The 19,861-nt window shown below is 39.2% G+C and overlaps 1 protein-coding gene across 1 annotated transcript in view; it reads left to right on the top strand.

Moving 5' to 3' along the window:
• Nucleotides 1–2,297: 2,297 nt before the first annotated feature.
• LOC107713623 (supervillin-like) overlaps nucleotides 2,298–19,861 on the top strand; it is a 37,069-nt gene continuing 19,505 nt past the window's right edge. The window contains exons 1-13 of the mRNA XM_016519194.1: nucleotides 2,298–2,542; nucleotides 5,125–5,188; nucleotides 7,202–7,281; nucleotides 7,385–7,442; nucleotides 7,815–7,978; nucleotides 9,718–10,441; nucleotides 13,582–15,792; nucleotides 16,462–16,632; nucleotides 16,905–16,951; nucleotides 17,070–17,134; nucleotides 17,289–17,425; nucleotides 17,995–18,090; nucleotides 19,470–19,734. Coding sequence (XP_016374680.1) covers nucleotides 2,485–2,542; nucleotides 5,125–5,188; nucleotides 7,202–7,281; nucleotides 7,385–7,442; nucleotides 7,815–7,978; nucleotides 9,718–10,441; nucleotides 13,582–15,792; nucleotides 16,462–16,632; nucleotides 16,905–16,951; nucleotides 17,070–17,134; nucleotides 17,289–17,425; nucleotides 17,995–18,090; nucleotides 19,470–19,734 — 4,140 coding nt within the window. The 5' untranslated portion in view covers nucleotides 2,298–2,484. The remainder of the gene's footprint in view (nucleotides 2,543–5,124; nucleotides 5,189–7,201; nucleotides 7,282–7,384; nucleotides 7,443–7,814; nucleotides 7,979–9,717; nucleotides 10,442–13,581; nucleotides 15,793–16,461; nucleotides 16,633–16,904; nucleotides 16,952–17,069; nucleotides 17,135–17,288; nucleotides 17,426–17,994; nucleotides 18,091–19,469; nucleotides 19,735–19,861) is intronic.

The following is a 19,861-nucleotide window of genomic DNA, read 5'->3' as shown; positions in this document are numbered from 1 at the left end:
TCTCCCTTTCTCGCTGCGTGTGTGTGAAACAAAGCAACGGCGAGTCGTGCGCCTTCTTCAAATACAGGTGCGCTGCGCTGCACATCCATTCAGATTAACTGAAAAACAGCACAGATCGCTTAGCGGAGAGTGAAACTCTGAAGTGCTCAGTCAGAGAGTGTTCGGCGAGTGAAAATATATCTGAGCTAAACTTATACTTAGCCTCCAACTCACACACTGGCGAGTAAAATCTGAGAATTTATTAGCAATTGGCTAATATTAGACATAATTTAGTCGCCAGAGTGAAGATTTAGTCGCATATGCGAGTGATTTACTCGCAATGTAGAGGGTTGCTCTTGTTATTTTATATTGTCTTAAAATCTCTGTTAAAAGGTATTTTTGTGTGTATGTTTATGCGACCTAACACACACAGCCCTGTGTAACCAGCTTCTAACCTCTAAATTACCAGAATAGACTAGAGTCATAACTCCTTGGCTTACTGGAAGCATCGAGTCTAGTTATTTGTGCTTGTGTTTTTACGTCTCAAATGTAGTCTCTAATTCTGCAGGTAAATAATAGATATCTCCTTCATAACATCACCTACTTCATAACTACTACAAAATCTTGTTTGCATTGCGTTTATCATACCGTTTGTATAGTAGAATAAGCTAAGGGAGAAGAAAACTAGAGATATCACTTCCAGGAGTGAAAGGAATATGATAGATGAGTGAGGGAGTGTGGTAAAGCAGAGAGCACATGCACAGCAGAGCCGGATAAACATAAGTTAGCCACACCCCCTTGAGGTCTCTCAGCCAATCACATCACACATTGCCTTATTAAGGGCAGCAGTGCTTGAGTGGTCCAGTAAGACAGAGAGATGGACATGTTTGCACGTGCATTTGCCGGTATTATAACACTGACTAGCATGGCTTGGCTTTTCTTAAAAACACAGCAGACTCATTTTTAGAGCTATTGCTAGAGCTATGATATTTGAGACCTTTGATCAATTTGGACTAATCATGAAATTGTCTTTTGATTTATTTGTATTATGCTGTACCTTTGCAATACAAATGAGATGACAAATGTACCATTTAAAGCAGGTCTGTTGTTATATAGCTAGCTATAAACATGTTAACATGCCCCGTCTGAGTTTTCCATGTTGTTTAGTGAGCCCCAAAGGACCTTTGGCCTCTCAGTGCTCCCTCTAGTGCACACTATGACAATGTCAACTTGTTACAATACTTTCAACACCTAGTTGTGGTGTTTTACTATGTTCTATTGGCATATGCCTGTGTGTTTCAATAAATGGGCTTGTTACATTCTGTGTGGTTGGTCTTTCATTCTGTCGGTCTGAAGGGATGTTCATGCTAACAGTGATTTGCAGCAACATAGTGGCCGGCAGTCTTTAATTTTTCAGTAAGAATTGGCAATTTGAGTCAGTGTGATCGATAGAGACCCTTTAAAAGTTAACTTTATGCATGAAAGAAAACGTTTTTCACATGATCAAGATGCAGCTGGATACAGCTGTCGACTGGGAATCAGTGTTATTGTATTTATATAAAGCTAAAATTAAGTGATTTTTTTTTAAATATTTTATTTTATTTTATCTTTTTCAATGACAGTATTTTTTATTTGTTTAGTTTTAGTAAACAATAACAACACTGGCAGAAATGTTAGCAAACAACAGTGTAGTGACTTGAAAGCTATAGTCAACAATTTTCAAAAATATTCAAAACATTTTGCCATTTAAAACTACCAGTCAATTTGATTGATTAGATTTTAATGTTAATATCACAAAAAGCAAGTATTGTAATGCATGTAATATGCCATATGTAATTACAGCATACCAGCATGGGGCTAACTGTTCAGTGCTAACCAGCTAAACCTTAACCTCTTTGGCAACACAGCAGAAGTAGAACCCAGAACTCTGTGCTCATAGCGGTTAGCATAAAAACTCAAAATTACATGGAAGATAGCTTTTAGCAGTCCTTTAGTGTGCATTATAAGAAGACACACTTTTCTTAATAACACAGCTTTAACAAAGATTCACATTTATTTGGCTTTTTTTTTTCTTCAGTAAAATGTTAAAGGCATGTCAGACCTAATTAAAGACTTTCATCTTTGCATCACCGAGTATTTGTGACTCCAGGATTGCTGACGCGTGTGTGTAAATGTAGGAGACCTCATGTCATAAGTCCAGGAATCCACCGTGCTCCCACAATCCACTTTTATCATCCAGACTAATTTCTGCCTGTAATCAGATTACTGCCTGTGAGCTGCCTTAGCACCTCTCTCTCTCTCTCTCTCTCTACCACCCTCCCATGTGTTTGCTTTAGCCCTCCAGTTTTGCCTCGGTGCATTTCCATCACGTTGAGTCCGTCCGTGGCGATCCCTCTCTCTCTCGCTCTCTTTCTTCATCTGTCTGAGCCTGTGATTAGGTCTGTCTGTCCTTTTCCTCTCTTTTCTCCGTTTTCCTCCGTTTTTTACTTTCCTTTTCATTCCAACATGTTCCATAACCCGTGGATTACTAACTATCTCAACCACGTCACTCAGTGTAGTCAAGGTAAGTCTTGAACTCTCTGTGCCTGGTTACTGTTACCAGACAGTGAGGTTGATTTATGAGGATTTGAGTAAAAGTGGTTGCCGGGTCATTGATTGAATAGTTCTTTTAATATGAAGGAACATGAAGTTGTTTGATGGCTTTGTTTAAATCAATTTAATATTGTGTGAAAAAAAATATTTTTAAATAGTCATACAAACCAGAAGTAACTCTTGTTCTGCTGAAGATTGATTGAAGAGGATGAAGATTGATTAATTGACCTGAAGAAGTCTGAATCCTTGTGGTGTGCTAAAGGTTGCTGTGAACTTCAGAAGTGATTAGTGATAGTCCTGCCAGACTAATTTGACCATTTTGAGATTGTCTGTATCAGCTGATGACTGTTGCCAAATGAATCGAAGTGGTGATTCTGAGTCAGTTCAGAAAATCTGTAGACAGTGTCAATGTCTCCTTGTCAATTGAGATTTGTGGATACAAAGTATGCATTATTATTATTATTATTATTATTATTTTTGGAAAACAGGAAATAATGTGTAAATGTAAAATGTAAATGTTCAGTTAAATTCAGAAATGTGTAATATTTATGATATCATATATTTTTGTATTAATATATAGTTGTACTGGCTGTCAGCCACCCTGTTATCGCAAAAACGGTATCGACATCAAGCATTGAGGGAAAAAAATAATTTCTTTTTTCAAATCAACATTTAACGCATACATTGATGTTGACTTTTTAACAATTGTTCATCAAAAGGTTAATTATGTACAAGCACAATTAAACAGAATATGAATGATTACACATATAATTGCACATGTATTCATATGCAAGCAGGGTTGCATTAATGCATTCTGTTTAAAATAAATTTTGTTCATTCTGTTCCATTATTGATTCCTGCACAAAATATATCACCATTTCCACAAAAACGTTTATAACATTGACAATGTTTAAATGTTCATAATAAATGTTTCTTGAGCAGCAAATTATCATATAATGATTTCTGAAGCATCATGTGACCCTGAAGACTGGAGTAAAGATTCTGAAAATTCATTTTTGCCATCACAGGAATAAATTAGGCCTATAAAACATGTGAAAACAGAAAAGTCATTTTAAATTGTAATAATATTTTACAATATTACTATTTTTACTGTATTGTTTTTTTTTTTTTTTCTCAAATAAATGCAGCCTCTGTGAGCATAAGAGCCTTTGACATCTTGCTCATCAGATAGTAGCAGCATCAACAGCAGCCATTGAAAAACTTATCGGTCAGTCACTGAACTTAAATCAGGTCTCATTGAAGTGGAACAGTAATAGTCTTTAGCATCTCAGTCTGTCTAAGACATTTTGTGTGTTTAATTTTGTGACCTCTAGCTAAGCCTTATCTCTCCATTCCAGCTGCCAAAGTTTCACAGTCGCAACTGATTTGATGTTGAATCTCTAGTGCCTGCAGCTGTCACACTGATTATACTGTCAGTTCATCATGAAATGACCCCAGACTCTGTGTGTCAACACTGTGTTAACGTGCTAATGGCAGGACGTGATAATTGCTGTTTTGCTGTCTACACAACAGATCATAAAATCCTTCACACAAACCTTGTGTGAAAGTGGTTTACTGGACGTCTGTCTTTCTGTGAGATGAACTACATGTGTTTTAAGTAGTGTGGACCCTTGAGCAGGGTCTATTTTTTACCCTGATCTCCCCAAATAGTATTTTTAGACAATGCCTTGTTCTTCTCGTCTCCTCGCCGCTAATTTGTGGCTGTCAGCTTCCTGACGTGATTCTCTGGCAACCCTGGGACGGAAACTCGTCCACCAGACTTGATTTAAGTTAATTAGGATGTCTTCACACCCACGTTGACGTTGTTCTTCTTAGCTTGTTCTTAAAGCGGTCCCTTCCCAGCCCAGGTGCTCCTTTTGGAGGGGTAAATTTATCAGGCAACCCACACTGGAGGATGTTAAACACAGTAACTCAAGCTGTTGTCTGTACAATATGATGGGTTTAAATGGACAAAACATGAAGTCAAGATGGAATGTGTTTAAATATTTTGTCATTGTTGGCAACAGGTTGCATATTTCTGGAGAAATATTCCATTAAAATTTTTGTCTAAGATAAATTTGTATTTTTCCTGAACTTGGGTTGCTTAACGTCACTGTAAGCAACATGAAATTACTTTTAAGTGCACAGAATTATTCAAGTTGAGCTGCCAAATTCAGTTTGTGCTGTTAAGGCCCATGCACACCAAGAACGAAATTGCGCCGATGGATAATAATGTTATGTTTATTATAAGCGCATGTTACAATTTTATTGTCTGCTGCTTTAAGTGCTCAAGCTCTTTAAACTTGGGTGGATTCTGATTATGAAAGTGGTTGCAATATTGTTTAATTACAGTGTCATTATCAGTGTTGTGAACTTTCCTTATTAAGCAATTAGAACGATATTTAAAACTTTATACAGTAAGTATTGTTGTAGTAATACTTCTTGTTGTGAACAGGCCTTTATGGTCCATTTTATTTTTTATGTCTTTTGGATAGATTTGCGGAATTGTGTTGTGAAAGACACCTAAGATTTTTGTCTTGTTTCTTTTCACAGGCTTTGTCGGTGAAGCTTCTGCTAAGCTCTACAGCCCTGCACTACTAAAGAAAAGAGCAGTAAGGTCAGAATCCATTCATCTCGCAATTTTAAAGGCTATTTTGTTTTGACCCAACTTTTTTCTTTGTTTTAAAGCTGATCCCATTAGGTAAATTAAATACTGAATTAATCCCTTTATGTTCTTTAATAGTTAGCACTAAATGCGGTTGATACGATGCTATTGAAAATCCTTAGATACTGTGTTGCTCTATGGACTTCAGGACACTGATTGTGTGTTGCGTCATGCACGTTTTGGGATAAATTAAAGGGTAGACATTTTGTTTACTTTGGTCAGAATTTGTGATTTAAGAATCAATAGTCCTGGCCAATGAAAAAGACTTTGCTCTAAGAGAAGGGGAGGTGTAGTTGGCTGTTATCATCACAGACCCAGAGTGTGTATGTGTGGGTGTATGTGTGTTATCTTTTGTTGTTTCCATTGGTTAAGCTGTTAAAAGAGAAGAATGTGCTTTTGGCATTTTAATGTGTACAAAATAAATCAAAACATCAGTCCTCCTGGAGTCCACAATATAGAACAAAAACATATTTTAGTCATGTAAACACATTTCAACCAGTGTTTAAAAAAATCTGAAGTCAGAAATCTAGTCAGAATGTGTATGTTTATTTACAGTATCAGAAAAATATAAGAATTATGTTAAATTTTATTTAAAATTAATTAGATTCTGATTGGTTGGTACGTTACAAGGGTTTTATTGAATGGTGATGAAGTAGTGTGAGGTTTGTTGACACAATATTACAGTAACATACCTTCACCACATTGTTTCTGGACACTTTTAAACTATTTGTATTTAAATTCATATTTAGTCATTTAGCAGATGCTTTTATCCAAAGCGACTTACAAATGAGGACAATAGAAGGAATCAGATCCAACAAAAGAGTAATAATATGTAAGTGCTGTGACAAGTCTTGGTTAGTCTAACACAGTACACGTAGCACATTTTTTATTTTTATTTTATAATAAAAAAACAGGTAGATTGAATAGAAAATAATCGTAATAGAGGGACAACATTTTTTTTTAAATGAATAAAAAAAGAAAACAAGTCGAAAGAATAGAAAAAGAATAGAGAACGCTAGTGTTAGGGTCATTTTTTTATAATAAATAAAAAGAAAACAAGTAGATATAGAGACTAGTTAACCATGGCTGGTTTCTAGCTCAATCAGTGGTGTTAAGAAGTATATACTGTGGAATAATTGACCTGGGCTCTTTACTATTATTATAAATTATAAAAAATTGAAAGCACAACAAGGATGTAATGACGGTTTAACTTTTGGTATGCATTAATGTTCAATAATTCAATTGTACAGAGTCAATTATTCCTCCTTACATCATTTCCATATCGGGCGTGTCTGAAAAAGTTTCTGTGAATGCAATCTAAACCTGTTTAAGCTCTCATTAGAGTTCTGCTGCCCTGCTTATGAGATCGTTGTGCATAGCAGCATGTGTAGTGAAGGGTGTGCTGTAAACAGGAGTAATTGGAGTGTGCTGTTTGGGCTGGCAGGACTGGTACCATGGTGAAGGGGAACTCTAGATGCATAAATAGCTTAGCAGCTAATCTATTCCTGTGGTGAGATTCAAGTAAACATTCAAGACTTTCAATGCTAATTCAGCTTAATGTGTCACACGGGAACATTGGTAAGGTTGCTCTTGACCTGCCAGTGTAGAATTTTGGAGGCACTCGGTGCCAAATCCGATTTTTCTAAGGTGTGCAGAGATTAGGTGTTGGAAAAGTCAACATAATGAATCAGTTTGGAGTTGTGGCCAAGCAGCTAGCGCGTATACTGTGATATGCCAAGTAGGACATGTTCCTGGGTCAACATCCTTGTTGATCCTAGAACAACATTGCTATTAATCAATCAATCAGATTTTAGGGTTAGGGTTACACTTACTGAAATTCCAGTCTCCTTTCAATAAGTGCCAGGAAGACCAAAATGAAATTAAACGTTTTATGTCTACTGACATTAACACATTTACTAAAGCTCTATTGTTTTGAATCATGAACTCTCTATCTCTGCCTTACAGCTTTGGTGTGGATGACAGGACATCACTGGTTAAGAGTACAACAGAAATTGATGCAAACATCCTAGCTGTACTGCCCAAAGGTGAGAAATGCTAAGATAACGTTGTGATTAAAAAGTTGAAGGACAATAATAATTATATTTTCCTTAAAGAAGTTGGATATTTACCAAATCGCTTGTCTTTTAGTTTCAGAGCTAAGGAAGCAATTTGAAACCTCTATCAAAAGTGGTCCAGAAATGAACAGGTACATTTGGTCTCGCAAAAGTCTTCTATGCATATTAAAATTAACATGGCATTCCTAAAGCTCAAACAGTTGAACATTGCACTAGCAATGCGAAGGTCATGGGTTAGATTCCCATGGAATGCATAAACCGTTAAAATGTATACCCTGAATGCAATGTAAAAATGCATTCAAAATGCATAAAAGTGGATGTAAAATGACCGAAAACGCATATAGTCAGTGTTGAGAAATGTTACATTTGAAAATGAAATGCTACATTTATAAGTAACTTATTTTACATCATTACTTTACAAAAAGCACTGTCACGGTTAGGCTCTCTGTCTTCCACTTGTCGAATTACCCCAGCACTGCATATAATGGCTTCCTATCATGCAGGAAAGAGAGAATTGCACGAAGGTTGGAGGGGATTGAGGCTGATGTTCCACCTGCTCTTACTACAAGCATGCAACACACAGCCGGCCTGGTGACCAACCGACTACTGGAGGAGGACACACCACGCTATACACGTGCTTCAGATCCCAGCGATCCAGGCATTGTGGGTAGGTCACACCACAGTTTATTTCTGTAAGTGTAACCAGTGTTGTCTGCGTTGTTTTTTTTTTTCCCAGTGAGTAACCAGTCGGACATCAGCTGACGGTTCGACTCTTCATTTACTGATAAAAGATAACAGTCTTAACATGGTGTGAATTCGCCCTTTTGTCTTTTCTCTCCCATGCACAGACAGTGCAGAGAAAATGGTATAAAACTTTCATACAAAATTAATTTAACAATGAGTGACAAAACAGCATACCTGATAAAACATAAAACAGTCTTTACAGTGTTTTCACCCTTCTTGTCTTTTCTGTTAAATGAATGTACCGTGCAACGCAATTAGCACGTGCATCGATGAGACATCAAAAACAACAACCTCAATTATAATGAAAACATGAAAATAATGAAACGTACATGAAAAATAGTTATAAAAATGATTTAAACAGAAAAACCAAGTATAAAAGTGATTTTTAAGCACGTGCATCGATGAGACATCAAAAACAACAACCTCAATTATAATGAAAACATGAAAATAATGAAACGTACATGAAAAATAGTTATAAATATGATTTAAACAGAAAAACCAAGTATAAAAGTGATTTTTAAAGCAAAGATGAAATTAGATTAATCAGAGCTCATTAGAAACCCACCTCTCCCACGCACAGGTCATTGTACTATAAAAACATCCTGTAAGTTTCAGAACTCAAAACTTTCTTGTTAGTCTAAAAACAGCTTGTATTGAAGCCAATCTGCTAAAACAACAGATTGTGGAATGTGCCAGTGTCGCTAAACGCCGCCTCCGCAGAAGAAAATCAACACCTGCTTCTACATCACTGCCTGTTTAGCCCCGCCCACCCATTTACACATGTAGTGGGTAAATAACGCAGGTCTGTGCAGAAATTAGAAATGGCTTGGAAGACATCAATATGCTGTGCAGTGCCAGGTTGTGGAAAAATAGTCTTTCCCATTGCCTTCCTTCTGGTCCCAACGTTAGGAAAGAGTGGATGCAGTTTATTTTTTATGAATTTCCAGATCGCATCAGTAAGAACTTGGTCCTCTGTTCACTTCATTTTCCCATGGATTCATTTACAAACAAGGTCCAAATTCAATGCAGGATTTTTAGAAACATTGAAACTAAAAGATAATGCTGCGATGAATATATTGGATTCGACAGTAATGTCACACCACACAAGTGTGAGTAACCGTTTTTACATAGTCACTATTGCTTTGTCTGTTATTACAGATCGTTTGATATGTACTGAGAATTTATGTGTTTTTAACCTAAATCACAACAGTGTCCATCTATGAGGAATGTATGCTGTCAAATATACACAAATGTTAGCCAATCATGCCAGTGGGTGTTTACTTCCGAGTCTACAATCCGTCACGCCTATTCAAACAGAGCGTTCAGATGAGGGGGTTAAAAACAGGACAGAAAATAGCATATTACTTCTAAATTATGATGTATTTTGATGTAAAAATAACATTATATAGATAACATTATAAGTGCACCTCAGAGAACAGTACAAAATGATAAAAAAGGCAGTTCATGACCCCTTTATACTTTGGTACGTAGGAAAAGAGGTGTGGTATTACTTTTATTAGTAATCTGACATCTGGTGGACAAAACAGCTGGAAAATAATGCCATAGACTTGCATTGAACAAGGGGCTCAGGTCATATCTTGAGCCCACAAAATTTTTGAATTTTCTTGGTCTCCTACTCACTCTCTATTTGTTACGTTACAGTGCGGCGCTACAGCCGTGATGAGATAGAAGCTCCAGAGCGGCAATCCAGAGCTCGGACATGTGCAGATCCACAGTTGTCCGCCCACCCTGAGCCAGTCGGTCCTACCCCAGCCGGTTCTGATGCAGCCAGCCTCAGCTCTAAAGCCGAGCGGATTGCGCGCTACAAAGCTGAACGTCGGCGACAATTATCAGAACGTTACGGAATCCTCCTCGACCAAGAGGTGGATCTGGATTACGCGCCACGCTACACACATACACGGAGAGAGTCTGACCTGTCGGACAAAGGGGCTCCTCCTGACAGGGGACGTGGTGAGAGCAGGACAAGGGGCGTGGCATTGCAAAAACAGGATGAGGGGCGGGACCGAAGCAGCAGCAGGTCTAAATACAGCAGTTCAGGAATAGGGCGAGTCTTCATGCCTTCTGACCCCACCCCCAATCCTGCTCCTCCTCCATCAGGCTTTGATGCTGAGCGAGAGAGAGAGAGGGCAATGAACTTGGAAAATTATAGACGAGCACCTGACCGAAGTACGAAACCACGCCCACAGGAAACTCCGGTTCCAATGGAAACAACAACAGCCCAACCAGCGAGGGGTGTCGCTGTTGTCACTGTAGCAAGTTCTCCTAGGACAGCACGCAGAGCTTCGTTGCCCACAACACGATATGGCATCTCTCCTGGAGACTTGTTCATCGAGCAACAAGCTCAAAATATCCTCAACAGACAGGGGTAAGTATGTGTGCTCAGTTCTGGATCTTAAAAATATATGTGTTAGAGGACCTTGATTTTGATTGATGTGTTATTTTCTTCCTGTGTTGGCATACTTCCTTTGAAAACACCATGTTGGTATGGGACTTGCTCTTTTTTAACCTTTATTTTAAAGGAATGATAGCGTACTGAAGGCCTCGAAGTTAACGGGTACATGGGTAGTTAATGGGTACGGGAATGAATGATTTGTACAAAGACTCATAAGAAAAGAAAATAGATTTTTATTCAGAAAATGAGAAACTCAGGATCTGAGCACTTGCCTACTTTGTGTAAATCATTCTATAAAACAAGAAAAAGCAACAGGGTTAACGATTCCCATAATTTATCTTCCAATAAAGTGGTGGACCTCTGCAAGGACTAGTGCTTTGTTTTTTTTTTGTTTTTTGCCTTACTCAGATAATGCTGAAGCTCTTAAACATACTCCTGGTAAAAATGCTGAATGGACCAGCTTTTGTGTTTAGTCAGGTTTACAGTCATGCCAGAGAGCTGGTGAGCTGGGGTGAAATATGTAGAACTGTTCACTGGACATCAGCAAGAATTTCACTCTGAAGCTCTGCTGAAAGATACTGCATTGCCCACTACACTCAAAGCTTAGTCTCCCCATAGCAGTGGATGAGAATTGCACATTATTTAGTATGACAGTAATTGGTTGTTTTCAGACATTCATAAAATGTATCTTGAGATAAGTAGAGAAGAGCAGTACATTTCTTCTGAAACACTGAGGGTCAGATTAGGTGTCTTGCATGTTGAGATTTATTGACCACGAGTTGTTTATGTCAATGTGATTGTTATTATATGAGACCCCTAATATTTTATAAAATGATAACTGTATAACTTTTATATCCAGATACAGGTGCATGTGTTCTATCTGAAGTGTTACATAACTTGACAACCCATGAGGAGAAAGATGTCCAAACTGATGAGATCATCATACTTAAATGAAGGCCTCTAAAGCTGGCCACACACTAGAGGATTTTAAGGCTGATTTTAAGACAGATTTGCACCCCCGAACGATCAGGGGGTGTTGGCCGATTCACGGCTTGTCGCAAGCATTTTTTATTTTTTTTTAAAATCCTCTATTGTGTGGTGTCATTACGATTATTTAACTGCTCCCGATTGAGACGGAGCATCCCCGAACTCAAATCGTAAATATCAAACAGGTTTGTTGTGACTCTTGATCTGGCTGCCTCTTACATGATACCCGCGATAGCCAATGAGAGCGAGCAAGCGTCACTTACCAGATGTTGCGTGCTTCTATTGCTGAAACTTGGCAGCCACAAAAATGCCACGAAAGCAGAATACATCACCCATATTCTTTTTTTATACTTTGTTTTTCACTGTGAAACCGAATGCGCGCTGGGAGAGCCAGCTGATTGCGATTGTCTTCCATTAGTTTTTCTTCTCTAGTCACGTTTGATCTCGTGTGTCTCCGTGAGATCTCGTGTCACTGTGAAATCGTTCCTACAGTCATGAAGCGTGTGGTCTCGCTGTCTGGTCGAATTGTCTAGTGTGCGCGTTCAGTGGATTATAAGGCTAAAAATCGGTTGAAACTCTCATGTCTGTGGTCTCCAATGGTTTTAAAATCGGTTAAGATTTGAAAATCGTCTGGTGTGCGGCCAGCTTTAGGCAGTAATGATGTCAGAGACTAATTGAGGAACCTTATATTAAAATGAATAACTATGCAAGAAAGAGGAAGCAATCAGGAAAAGTGGACAGATGTTTTACATTATTTGTGACATCACAATGGTCTCCATTTAGATGAGGACTAGTAAAGCCACAAGTGTGTTTTGTTATAGTGCTGAATGTCATGATGTTACTGTGATAACTAGGGTCTGGGCCTCTGTGTTCTTTAGCTTGGCAGCTCTCTCTCAGAGTGAGTGGTCCCTCAGGAGAGACACGGACCGTGAATCACACTCTCAAATCAACTGGCCATCCAGGTATCAGAGTGGGAGTGCAACCCTTTAAATTTCCCCAGTTGACCCGCTAACTCGATTTTCCAACACTTGACCTTATATCCTACGAAGTCCATGCACTCAAAAATACATTTGCACACTTTAGTTTTCATTATATTGACTTTCTCCATATACTGGCATCATAGATGTTGGCAAACATTTCCCTTGTTAATCTTCTTCATCCTTCCACTGTTTTTTTTAACCCTTGACCTTTGCCCCTCACCAGAGACCAGCTCCTAACAATGAGACTTTGCTTCATTCCTTTTCAATTTTTCACTTAAAAAACATGTAACAGGTGGGGCTTATTTGTGTGTCGTGGAGTCACTGCTGGCTGAGAGATTGCCAATAAATGGTTACAAGTAACCATAAATGGTTACCAAGGCACTATTGCGTTTTTATGTGTTTATATTAGTCTATCGAAAGGGTTGCAAATAACTGGACTTTGCTTTCCAGCTATTGAAGAACATATTTCTGAAAAGAGAATATGTTGGGTGTTTTTTTTTTTTATCCCCCTGAATGTTTAACATATTGATGTCAGGCAAAAGCTAGCTGTAGAATTTATCGAAACAGAAGGGGCTTTCGCACCAGAGGAACCTTTTCATAGTTCCCAGAAGTACTGGCGGAAGTACCCACTTTTTGGCATGTTTGCACTGCAGGAATTAGTAACCGTTTTAGTCTAGGAACTCTGTTTGGGTTCCATGCTCTTTCAGTCACATAAATTGTGTTTACATTCCATTTCTGTTATCACGAAACTTACATCACACAACAACAACAGCTCCGATCATGGCATCTTCTATTCACTGGTTGTTGATGTTTGTAAATGCTGCAAATAAAGATGTCGCTGTCGGCCGTTTCAGAGTTCCTACTGCCGGTGCGAATGCACCCAGGAAAACAGCCCAAGGGGGAAATAGGTTCTCTAGAAATCACCATGCTGGTTAGTTCCTAGAACTGAGGTCCTATAACTACGTGGTACGAAAGCCCTTATACTATTCTAAGATAAGGAGGTGGTTCTTATTCTTGATGTGTGGGACAAAAATTGTTTAATCTATCATCTCTAATACATTTTATGACACTTTCTCTCAGGATGATAGTAGGTCATGTTTTTTAATTGGATGAATGTTAATTCCTCTCTTTCCTCCCTTAATGAAGAATACGAGTAAGAGAGAGACAGACAATGGAGGACATCTCGGGAAGGGGTTCTGATTCAGGGCCAGATGCATCTTCTGTCAGACGTCATCCAACAGTTGCCCCTCCATATTTAGCTCCACGACCTCAATCTGCAAACCAACCGCGAACACGGAGCTCTGAACCCCCAATCCAACAACCTAATCAGGAGACCCGTCAACAAAGGGCACATAGTGCAGAGCGGCCGCGATTCCAGCGCACTCACAGTATGGACTCGCCTGCCTTTCAACATATAGTTTCAAGTGAAACTGGAAATCATCAGCGTGCCCAAAGTGCAGAGCCCCCAAACTATGAACAGAGTCCTGGTATACACCCTAGCACCATGGGTCGTCAGTCTGGATTTGGACAAATCAAGCAATCCCTAACAAAGAGAAATAGTCAAGGTGCTCAAGAACCATCACAAATGCACAGACCTTCACAACAACCACACCCAGCATACAAAGATCTCCAGCAGCCATTTCCTGGTCCCAGAGATGCCCCACCACCTGTACAAAAGTATCGGGCTATCCTTCAACCAGTGCCTTTAGATCGGGACACTCGCCAACCAGCTCAAGCACATGCACCTACTCAGAAGCCTCTACATGAACACACCTTGCATTCACGTCTGTCTCATGGACATTATGGTCACAGCCCTCTGCAGTATGGTTCAGTCCAGGCACTGCCTCCAGCATATGGACAAATTGTTTACTCAGCTCCTTCCCATACTTCTAGCCATCTATCTTCATCTTCAAATGCTCATGCAGCTCACCCTGTGCCTGGACCTTCACTTAGTAAGTCTGAGACAGTGGATCCCAAAGGACGATTGCCCATACCCAGTTTGGCACCTGCTGACAAAGAGGGTGAAGAGACTAGACGAAGGGCCAGTGCTGATCACATTCAGCCCATTCACAGAGAAGGTCGATCAGCATCCAGAGTGGATCCAGCTTCAGAAGGGTTACTTAAGAGCAGAAAAGCTGTGCTACCCTCAGAGATCCGCCGCAGGCAAAAGAGTGTGGATGATCCCATGCGTGGACAAACTGATGAAGGTTTGGAAGGTCAGAGAATCAGAAGGATCAGCCAGTCAGAGGAGATAGAGGAGCGAGGTGGAAGAAAGTTGTACAAGTTGGAAGAAAGGGAGGGGCCTAATGGAAAAGGAATTGCTCAGATAGAGGAGGGAACAATAGCAGGTGAAAAGGTAATTGGTCTACTAAAAGACCGAGAACAGCATGATGACCGAAGGACCAGTCAATCTGAAGAAAGAGAGGAAGATGGTGGCACAAAGAATAGTTGGAAAGGTAAAGATGTGGGACGTGGTATAAGGAAGATTGGTCAAAGAAAAGAAAACAAGCAAGTGGCTGGTATTAAAAAGGAGGAGGGTCAAGATAATTGGAGCACTCACCGGTTAGAGGGGATGGAACAAGGAGGTGTCAGGAAAGTTGACGAATTCAAAGAAAGAGAATGGGAAGTTGATCGAAGACAAGGCCACACTGTACAGTCTGTTGAACCACTGGTGCATGGTGATAAGAAAATCGGTCAAGAGGTAGAGGAGCAGAAAGAAGGCCAAAGGTTCCTGCAAAAAGAAGTGGCAGAAGGACATGGTAGAAGACGACGGATTAATCTGTCAGAGAATGAAGAAGGGCATGTCAGACGGAGAAGGATAAGCCGATCAGAAGATGATTGGGAGGAACGTAGGGTACGTAAAATTGGACAGTTGGATGCATGGGAAGTGCAAGGAGTGCATCGAATGGGCCAGCCAGATGATAATTTTGAAAGACCTGAGAAAGGAAAGCAGAGGTTAAACACACATCTACCTGAAGAAATAGACACAGCTTCCACACAGCTAACCAATCAACAGCATTTTCCACACCATAGGGTGGGGGATGTTGGAGGCTACTTGCAGAAAGGTTCCTTCCTCCCACAAGCGCAACATCGAGTGAGCCAGGATGCAGGTGACCTGAGGCCAAAGGTGCGAATCCGCTCCATGTCAGATATTGGAGTAACTCAACGGTCTGCTGCATTGAGAAGTCTGGAGCGTGCTGCCAGTCGAGAGTCTGCAATGGTGACAGGTACAGGGCTTCATACTAGAGAGCCGAGTGGTGTGGCCAATGGTGAAATGGGCACCTTGGACACAAGAGTTTCTGTGGCTAAGCTGAGACATTCCTACCTGGAGAATGCTTCTGGACACAAACCTGAGCTGTATGTAAACTGGCATGTCAGCATGCTAAATCAAAGTTTTATCAAAGATGATGATTAAATCCACTAACCTCCAAGTAATAATCCCAACAATTGGATGTGAAATTCTGCCTTTTTTAATCATATGAAATCACTTGTGTGCTGCTCATCATTTAAAGGTTTAATCTGTAATTGCTGAAAAATTGCCACTGGTCAATCTAATCTCCTCTAACCACAGTAAATGGGCATCAGGATGAGATTTTGTAGATTGGATGCCATGGTACGAACTGCTTGATCTTAACCGTGCCTTGACATTGCGTGAAGAAATTTGATTTTATCTTCATCAAATGCATGATTATCATTGCTAAATAAAATGTATTGTGTGATTTGTTGATTTTTTTTTGATTGATTTTATGCTGTATTGCTCCAAAATTTGGGGGAATTGGGATAACCCAGACTGACTTATCTAAACTAGCTTTGTTGCAGCGTTTTGTATTTAATAAATATCAAATTCAGTCTCAACTGTGGATCCCCTAAAGTGCCCCGAGATCTTTTTTGTGTGCACAAAAAAAGTTGTTTTTTTTACTTTTTCTGCAGATGTTTCTATTCTGCGAATGTTGCTTTAGAGGCTCGGTACTAAACAAATTCTGAAAAATGTGTTTCTTTTAAGACAATCTTTCCTGTCTAACAAAGGGAGTCTAAAGGAGACCAGGTTCCCATGGAGATCGATCCAGTTGTCAACAGTGACCGGGAGAGAGGAGCACGTCGGCCCAGACGTTACATTTCCCCTGGAGATGACAGGAAGTCATCTGAGAGGTTTAGAACCCAGCCAATCACATCAGCCGAAAGGCTGGAGTCTGATAGGTACAGTGAAACAGGAAGTCAGGTGTTGTACTAAAACTACTAATTTATTATCAGTAGTGGTAAATTGTCATTGTTTTATACTTGAGTATCCCTCAGTCTTTTAATAAATATACTTCTTATGTGAATTTGGATATAAAAAGGTTAAATTAGTATCTGAAATGTGCATTTGTTCTAGCTATGTAGTTAATTTTTCTTTTCTTTAGTCATCATACCATAACACTTGAATTCTCAGGGTCAGTTATTTTTTGTTCTTTTTGTACTTTTATCTTCAGGTCTCGTCTTAGTCCAGAGCTTCAATGTGCAGAATGCGAGTCAAAATGTAAGCAATATCAAACCAAATATCAGCAGCTGTGATTTGGCCATAGTCATTCTTTTACACAACCATTCTATAAACAGTGTATCCAGTAACTTACGTTTAACCCTCTTTTTTTGTCTAGTGGATGAAGAAAAAATGGATGAACGAGCTAAAATGAGCGTGGCAGCCAAGAGGTCTCTTTTCAGGGTACAAAATCTCTTTAGCATACACAACTTGTTATATGAAATCACATGAAACTAATGATTACAAAAACACATGTACAGAATATATATTATTTATAGCATAAAAGTGCCAATAAATTTGCATAATAACCAAACTTTTTTGACCTCTTGTCTTGCAGGAGCTGGAGAAGACTTCAGAGGGAGGTGTCCCCAAACCTCGATCACGCAATGCTGCGGTTGAGCGGAGACTCAGACGAGTGCAGGATCGTTCACGGACACAGCCGGTCACGACAGAGGAAGTTGTCATTGCTGCTACGTAAGTCATTTCCTACTTTTGGTTATGTAAAGGACCTAGTTTTCATATCATTAAATGAATCTCTTCACTACAATAAAAAAAAATGTTTGGCAAAAAGTGACAAATTCTGTGGACTTACCTTCATGTTGTTGTATTTTCCCTGGAACACAAAGACAATTCTGATGAAGGAAGAATTAACAAATAATGACTTGAAGTTTGTATTTTATTTTGTATGAATTAAGCTCACATGGTCTACTTTGGTAGAGTTTTTGGAGCTTGTGGTCATTAGGAACTTTGAATGTTTGTAAAAGAGCAGCATGAATTTTTTTCTTTTGTGTTTTTGGAAAACTTACTGCATATGGGGGGAAGAACAACATGAGGGAGAGTAATAGAATTTTCATTGTGGGTGAATTATTCCTTTAAGGGATAAACCCATCATTGTCTACTCACATTCCCATAATCACTTATTTGATGCTGAATTTTTTACATTGACCCTGATGTTTTGATGATTGCTTATACACCCCTACTTTTGCACTGATTCTTGTTTACTTCACTCTACATTACTTTTTTGTTTTTGTCCTTCTGTAAAGTTCCCCCGCTCCCCCTTCTCAAGTCATCATTATTCAAACCACTGCTCCCAGAATCCCTAGTCCTGCTGTAATCAGCACTTCCATGACTAGTTTCAGGTATCATTTGAATTATTTTGTGTATATATGAGGTTATAGGCCTTGTCGTCTTGGGCTGCATGCCGTTTCTTAATTTGTTCATTGCTTGACTTGAACTTTTTATGGAAACAGAACAGTGTGTTCTTTGACAGCATGATTGCATATTAATAGAGAATTCAGACCATACTTAGAAGAAGGAGACAAATTGCCCGGTTCATTCATTGACTGGCGCATTAGATTAATCAGGTCTCAAAATGTGCAAGTCTCTGTGGGAATCTTTGTGCCAGTCCGCCATCTGCTGGTGGATTGTACGTTCTGTTGTAAATTGTTGTTGGGAGTGTGAAAACGGAATGTCTGGCATGCAATTATGAGGTTATGCAGTTCCGTGATTTTGAAATGTGAGCAAGTGCCTGTGTGTATGAAAAAGTAAGAGTATTTTAATGTGTGTGAGCATGTGCAGATGTTTTGGGTGTCTACATTAGTGCGTGGTCACCCAGATTAGCTGTAAACAGTCACATGGTAAGTAGCAAAACACATTTGGCATTCTCTGTGCTTTGAAATGTCAGAGGTGTCACCCGTCTGTCAACAGTTTTATGAGAGTGACAGAGGGTGAGAGATTCACTTAAACTAGAAAGGCAAAGAGAGAGCAAATCAATGAAATTAAATTACAAGTACAAAAGCACAACACCAGTGCATGCGAGTCCTATGTCTTTTTAAAACTGAGAATGTGGACTGGAATATTGACCAGGGAGTGAGTTGAACTCTGTTTGTGTGTGTTTATTAGGGTGAAATTATCTGATTGAAACAACAGACTCTCACTGATTCAGTCTACTTATAACACGGTTATAATCTTATCTAAGTGCTCAATTTGACCATAATATGAGATCAGCAAGTTCTCTGTGTAAACACAAGTATAAAACATTTTTCAAAGTTTTTTTGTTCCTTTTTACCAGGAACCAATTTTGCACCTGTTGTCTTTCTAAGTTCTTGCCACTGACTGTACAATTAAAGAGTTAAACAAAGTTTGACACTTTTGCAAAATTTTTAATGCAGAAGTATCTAACATGTTACTCTCTTTATACAGCTATGTAGTATAATTACTTGTTTTTGTTTGTTTTAAAAGAAAAATATAACTATTATAAAAATATAAGTCATTTATGGACACAAAAGTCATCAGCTGACTGTATAAAATGTCATATTGCTCTCGCAGGTCTGATGACTGAATCTCAAAGACACAGACTTATATAAACAAATGAATAAACTGGATTACTTACTCACTGGAATACTTAATATAATTGTTTAAGTGTATTTTGTGAAGTTTTGTTAGCAGCCGGACTGGTCTTGGTCACTCTGAGTGCAGAAATGTATTATAGTATAACAACCTGTAATTCTCCTCTCAGTCTGCAGGCATCATCAGCACATGGATCGACCCACCATGAGCAGGAGAAAGAAGATGTTTCGAAGGAGGCGGTTCCGGGAGAAGAGGATTTGGGTCCCGAGGAGCCAGACTTATCAACACTAAGCCTTTATGAGAAGATGGCATTATTCAATCGCTTGTCACATCCCTCTGGCCAGTCAGCAAATGGACCCCGTCCTGACACACGCCAGCGTAGAGCCAACACCCGCTTTCAGACTCAACCAATCACCCAGGACGAGGTTGATCAGGTGAGGCCTCCCTCTTTTTACCTGTGTGCTAGTTCACTGTATTTAGAGACTATTATAATTTTTACATTTAAGTTTGGTGTCACTAGCGGTCTAGAAAATGTGCTCTTTACCTTAGGTAGACATTATT

This window comes from Sinocyclocheilus rhinocerous, unplaced genomic scaffold, assembly GCF_001515625.1.
Source record: "Sinocyclocheilus rhinocerous isolate Xijiao unplaced genomic scaffold, SAMN03320098_v1.1 scaffold898, whole genome shotgun sequence".
NCBI lineage: Eukaryota > Metazoa > Chordata > Actinopteri > Cypriniformes > Cyprinidae > Sinocyclocheilus > Sinocyclocheilus rhinocerous.
The sequence above is the reverse complement of the archived record's forward strand: the minus strand, read 5'-3'. Positions and strand labels throughout refer to the sequence as shown.